This window comes from Geospiza fortis, unplaced genomic scaffold, assembly GCF_000277835.1.
Source record: "Geospiza fortis unplaced genomic scaffold, GeoFor_1.0 scaffold55, whole genome shotgun sequence".
Lineage (NCBI taxonomy): Eukaryota > Metazoa > Chordata > Aves > Passeriformes > Thraupidae > Geospiza > Geospiza fortis.
This window is the reverse complement of record NW_005054308.1, coordinates 11,675,154-11,681,371: the sequence shown is the minus strand read 5'-3', so window position 1 is coordinate 11,681,371 and position 6,218 is coordinate 11,675,154. Positions and strand designations below refer to the sequence as shown.

Genomic DNA, 6,218 nt, shown 5'->3' with positions numbered 1-6,218 from the left:
ACAAGGGGGGAGCCACAGACAGCAGTTTTCATTTCAGAACAAAGGCAGGAAAGGAAGAGGGGGGGCCAGGCTGTCTCACGGCTGCCCTCAGCCACACCGGCGCTTCCCCGTCCTGCCAGAAGCGTCCGAGTTCCCCTGCAGCCCCCAGCCTTGCCTTGGGGTGAGGAGGGCACCCTGGGGGACTCAGGAGAATGTGAGCCCCTCCAAAAAATCCCAATTCTTCCTTGGAGTGAGGAAAAAAGTTCACTTTGGCTGGCATGCAGTTTTTTGCCCTCGGCACGTTGTTTGGCTGTGGGTGAACTCGGAACACTGAGGCACTCCCCAGGAGCCAGATCACCCCGTGTCCATCCCAGAGCAGCCCACTGCCTCCTCCCATGCCCGAGCCCACCCTGCAGAGTGCCAGCTCGTGGCCAGCTCTGGTGGCAGTGGCTGGGTTACCTTGGCAGCCCCAATCTGCTCCTTGCGGAACTTCTCCAGCGGCGTGATCAGCACCTCGCTGGCGTTCTCGATCTGGGGGCAAAGACAGGCACAGCTCAGCTGTGCTGCTCCACAGCCTGTTCCACGGGAACCCTGCCAGAGCCCCAGACACCCCCAGGCTTCACCCCTCTGTCTCTGCACACCTGTGACCCCCAGCACCAGGGCAGGCTGCTCTCCCACAGCAAGACTCCATTCCTGATGCTTTCCAAGAGTTTCCCCACCAAGCCACCCCCTCCTTCCTCTGCCCTCCCCTGCAGCTCCGCCCCAGGCGAGGGAAGGAGCACGGGGGCAGGCAGTCACTGTCACCACGGTGTCCCAGGTGCCACCACCCCTGCTCCCAGGACAGCTGGGGCCGTACCATGCGCATCCGCTCGTCCTCCAGGTTCCGAAGCACCGTGGCAAACTCCTGCAGGGACTTGGCTGGAAGGGACACAGTCAGCATTTCACATTCAGTTCTTAAAGAAAGGAACTGCACAGAGGGGTTTTGTCTGTCTGTGTTTGGGGTGGGGAGGTTGGGGTTTTTATTATCCTTGCTCTCTCCCTAGAAAGGTTCCTGCTGCCTACAGCTGGCAGCAGAGCATCCCCAGGACCAGGCTTCCTCCTCCAGACAGCAACATCCTCAGCTCAAACCTGCCCTGCCCAACAGTCTGTCACCAACCAGCCCCAGAGCACAGCACTGGCCTCCAGCCAGGCCCAGCACACGAGGGGCAGCTCCCCAGCACGGGCACAGCACCAGGGAGGCCTGGATGAGGAGCTATTTCTGCTGAGAGGCTGGGCACCAATAAACAAGCCAAGTTAAATCAGGGCTAAAGCTTCTTTGCTCTCCTGGCTCCAGACGATGTGCACAATAAGCTCTAAAAGTTCAGCTGGGGCAGGAGCAGGAGGAGAGAGGAAGAGGCTGAAGCCACTGCCCAGTGCCAGGAGAAGCTCTGGGGCAGAGCCAGGCTTAGCTCAGAGAGCCTTGCCAGGCTCGGCGCTGCTGATTCCCCCAAGCACAGGATCCTGTGTGACTCTGCTGCTGCCCCTCTGCCTCAGAGCACAGCCCCTTGCAGTGTATCCTGCCACAAGCACCTCCAGATGCTCCTCTCCAGTGCAAAACATCCAGCTAACTGAGGTGGTTTCAGACACAGGCAATCTTCTCCCTTTCCCGTCTGGCAGGGACAGATTTAGGCCAAGAAGCAACAGGGGATTCCCTGGGGGAGGCTGTGCTGCTGTTGAACCAGGAGGAATAAGGCATTTCCAGAGGGCACCCAGACAAATCCCTGGTGTCCTGGTGTGTTTCCCTCGGTGCCCTGCTCGGGGCTGGCCCCAGGAGCAGCAGGACTCACCTATGCAGATCTCATCGTCGGTCTCAGCGTCACCAATGCAGCGGAACTTGAACTCGTTGAGGGAATCCGCGAACTTGCGCTTGGCGGCCGACAGGTCTGTGGGAGCAGGGAGAGCAGGGACATCACCAACGGGAAAGGGCCCCAGCAGCAGGATGCAGGCATGATCCCAGCCAGGAAATGCCCATGAGGGACTCCTGCCCCAGGGAAGCCCCAGAGCGCTGCCCTGCTGCACCCACCCCGGGGACGGCTCCGTGGGGTCCCTGTCAGCACCCCCAAAATACCCTACAGGAGATGGCACTTCAGAATAGCCAGAGAGCCACCCCAGAGCTCAGACACAGAGCCATGGGGCAGCAGTGACACACAGTGACACTGCCCCCCAGGAGATGGCCCCTCTGCCATGCTCCTGGCATCAGGGAAGGCAGCAGCACAGAGCTTTGCTGCTTCCCGAGCTGCAGGTTCCCTCTGAGATCTGCATCCTATTAAGTTCTTACTCACAGTGACCTGAGTGGATCCAGGATTGGCTTTTCAGGCCAGCCCTGTTAACCTGGCACACACAGACAGTCCTGGGGCCACCAAAGGCACCGTGTGGCTGCAGCCCTGCCCGTGTGAGGAACTCACAGCGCTCACTGCCCCGTGCATTTCTTCACTCAAAGCCCAAAATTCCCGGGTTTTCCCCTTTCCCAGCACCGGTGGAAAATGTGTGTGCACGCAAAGGCCATTTCCTCCTCTCAGACACCACAGCCAAGAGATAACCACAGCAGAGTCCAAGTGTTTTGCTTTCCCCATGGGATAAGGGAGCTGGCAACTTTCTCCGAGCATCAAAGCTGTTTTCCCAGTATTGCTGCTGACAGCCCTGGGGTTAATCCTGCCCAGTTCAGTCCCGTTGCCTCCACACAAGTGCTTCCTAAGGCAGCAGGAAATCACCCAGCCAAGGCAGGCAGGGAGAGGGAAATCCCTGGGAGCCTTCCCAGTGGAAAAGTACAGAGGGGGCTTCTTGGAGAAGGTTCACACATAACAGGATTTGCACTTTGCTCCCTGGAGGATGGAACGAGCATGGCTTTTACAGCTTTTACACCCTTCCTGTGCCTGCAGCTGCCAGGAGCCTCCACTGGCACCCACAGAAGCAATGGGTTTTGGGGAAACTTCCCCAGTGCTCCTGGGCAGGACTGAAAAGAGGGACTCAGGAGGGTGGGAGGGTTTGTTCCAGCTCAGCACAGGGCTGAGCAAAGGGCACTGGAACAGCCCTGTGCAGCTCTCCCTGCTCCTTTCCACGCGCCCATGCTGGTGCCAGCAGCAGAGCAGCCTCCTTCCCTTAGCAGAGCTCATTGGAGCAGCCCCAGGGGCTCTCACCCAGACCCTCCTGCCTGCCCTGGAACAAGCACAGAGATGATGTTAATGCTCTAAGGAGCCATTTCCTCTCCCCCAGCCCCTGAGCCCTTGGCCACATTCCATGTGCCACGTCCCACGTGAGCCAGGCCTGATGTGACACCCCTTGTGCCACCACTGGCTGGGCAGGACCCCAGAGCTGGAGAGGCTGCTGGAGCACAGGGATGAACACCTGGGGGAACTGAGCTCCCCAGCCTGGGGCAGGGCCACCTCCCCAGGGCCACCTCCCCAGGGCCACCTCCCCAGGGCCACCCTCTGCTCCACCTGAGAGTGAGGAGCAGGTCAGGGCTCTGGGACCAGGCATGAGCCAGAGCAAAGCCAGGAAGCCTCTGGAGCCAGCAGCACTGACAGCAATGGCCCATGGTGCTTATAAATAGGCAGGGGAGAGGGAGATAACTCCTGCAGTGACAGTGATAAAGGATAAAATTAGCAGCAGGATCAGCCAGAAGAGGAGAGAGGGGCACCCATGCCCACCCTGGGGGCCCCACTGTCCTCCCCAGGCCACTGTCAGGCCACCCATGCCCAGCACCCCCTCGTCCTGGAACCCCTCAGCTGCATTTTGGGACAACAGCCCTGCAGGGGAAGCAGGAAGGCACAGGGAGAACAGGGCACCTCCCCAATGATCCTGCAAAGGCTCAACAGAATCTGCTGCTTCCTCTCAGGCACGAGCAAAACCACCCAGACCCTGCACATGAGTCACAGCAGGGCTGCACCAGGGGCTGGCAAGTGTTCCTCCCAAGTTCTCTGCTGGCTCGTTCAGCCAACCACAGCATCAGGGAAAGTCACCACAGAAAGCCTGAAAAATCCTTCTGCCTGAGCAACACAACCAGCTCAGGTCGCAGGTCTCATCATCATCATCATCATCATCATCATCACCTCCCATGGCTCCCCTGGGCTGGTCAGGATGGGACAATCCCTTCAGGAAAGTCCCCTTGACAGAAAACTGGCACACTCAAGCCCAACTACACAGCTCCAGCAACAGCAAAATGCCCTGTTAAAAGTGATGCATCCTCCCCATCCACTGCATCCTGCACACCCACCCCAGGAACAGCGGAGCAGGGACAGCTCCCAGCAGGTCAGAGGGCAGCAGCCTTTCCTGGGAGCAGCCTCAGATGCTCAGATAACCCCTCTGGCTGTCCCTGCTCCCTCACACCCAGCCCAGGGCCCACCCCACTGTCCTCCTCCCTCTGCAGCCAGGGAATTGCTGGCTGAATTCCATCCCAGCTCCCACCTCCAGCTCCAGGGCTCCCCCAAACCTGCCTGAAGGGGCTTCTCCAGCCCCAGGAATCCTGCAAGGATCAGCAGCAGGGAGCACCTCGTGCTCCCTGTGTCCCTCCTCCTCCTCCTCCTCAGCTCAGACTTTCTGGGAAGTGGCTGCTGTTACTACAAGGAGACTGAAGTGGTTGCTTCTTACATTAAAAGCCTCTTCCAAAGGAATTTGGAACTACTGCAGAAGGCCATTTGTAGAAGGATTGTGTCCTGATTTCCCACCCCTCCTCCATGAGTGCAGCACCCTGGGGTGACCCCACTGAGCCACGTCTGCAGCCAGCACCCCAGAAACAACAGGCAGGAGCCACAGCCCATCAAACTGAGATGTCAGGAGGACAAACGTCCCCCTGCCAGGTCCTGCTGCCTGGTCCCGCGTTGGGAAGATCAGGTCAGCCAGGGCACAGCGAACCTGCTGGCTCAGAGAGGGGGGGCTCTCCCCAGAGCTGACTCTGCTGCACAAGCTGGACACAGCACAAAGCTCTGCCTCAGCTGGGCCCAGGACAGGGCCAGCAGCAGCAGGAGGGGTGGCTCAGATTGAAGACAAGCCTGCTGCTGACTCTGGCCATGAAGGGTTAATGTGCTGCAGAGGGGGAGCAGAGGATGCTGCTGCTGGGGCTCGGGGCTCTGCCAGAGGCTGTGCTCACACGGAGCAGGATTTCTACACTTCCTGCAAAGAAAACTGCTTAATGGCCCATATTTACTGTTCAAGTGGACAACAGGAACTGAGCCTCCTGCCCCTTCCTTCCCCCCAGCAAAGAGCAGCAGGAACAGCAGCTCGGGCTGTCTGTCCGTCCCCTGCAAGGCCCTGGAGAGGGACAGGAGGACAATGCCACCCCCAGCAGCAGGGCAGACCTGGGGATCAGCACTCCCAGCCCTCCTTTGGCTGCAGGGAGCAGGACACAGCACCTCCCCAGCTCCCCAGGGCCAGCCAGGACGGGTAATCCAGGGAACAGCCACTCTAATCAGCAGCCAGATTACAGCCTGCCTTTGGGAGGCTGCCCAGAAAGCAGCAATATGGTGTCTGTGCCCACAGCCAGCCAGGGCTCAGCTCAGCACCTTCTGGGCTCACACAGCACTCCTGCAGCTCAGGGATGCCCAGGGAGGGGCTTTGGGCAAGGTCAGAGCTGGGCCTGGCCATGGAGCACTCTGCACGGGACAGTCACCCAGCCTGGCCCCACAGCTCGTGCAGGAATCCAGCCACAAGAACCTCGTGCAACAGCCCGGCGTTCCCCCCTCCCAGCCCCCCCCAGCCAGCCCCAGCCCCAGCCCCAGCAGCACTGGGGTCAGCACCAGCGTCAGGGCAGCATCACAGAACGCTTCATTTGCTGCAGAAGGTTTAAATCCCCTCTCTGCGCTTCCCAGCAAGGTCAGCAAAGCCCTGCTCCCGTGAGACACCGGCCTGGCCCAGCCCCAGAGGCACCTCCATGCAGAATTAGCGCTGATCTGTTCATTTAACAACTTCTCCACCAGGTGGTTGGGGTTAATCAGTGATTGAGGACGGGATGGCAGCTGCTGGCAGGTTCCCCCCCTGAATCATCATGAGCAAATACATAAAAGCAGATGGGCAGAGCCCACCCCACCTCCAGCACAGCTTCTGCCACCATGTTCTGCACCACAGCCCGTGGAGAGGCTGCCACAGTTTGGCACATGCCACAGGGCAGCGCTGGGCACTGCTGCCAGCCCAGGGCAGCGCTGGGCACTGCTGCCAGCCCAGGGCAATGCTGGGCACTGCTGCCAGCCCCCGGCAGCGCTCGGCAC

The 6,218-nt window shown here is 60.0% G+C and overlaps 1 protein-coding gene across 1 annotated transcript in view; it reads right to left on the bottom strand.

The window, feature by feature from the left end:
* The window catches only part of ARHGAP26 (Rho GTPase activating protein 26), an 82,995-nt gene extending 81,085 nt beyond the window's left edge, over positions 1-1,910 (bottom strand). The window contains exons 1-3 of the mRNA XM_005418826.1: positions 1,806-1,910; positions 836-897; positions 439-510 (exon numbers count right to left, since the gene is read on the bottom strand). Coding sequence (XP_005418883.1) covers positions 439-510; positions 836-844 — 81 coding nt within the window. The 5' untranslated portion in view covers positions 845-897; positions 1,806-1,910. The remainder of the gene's footprint in view (positions 1-438; positions 511-835; positions 898-1,805) is intronic.
* Between the last annotated feature and the right edge of the window lie 4,308 nt (positions 1,911-6,218).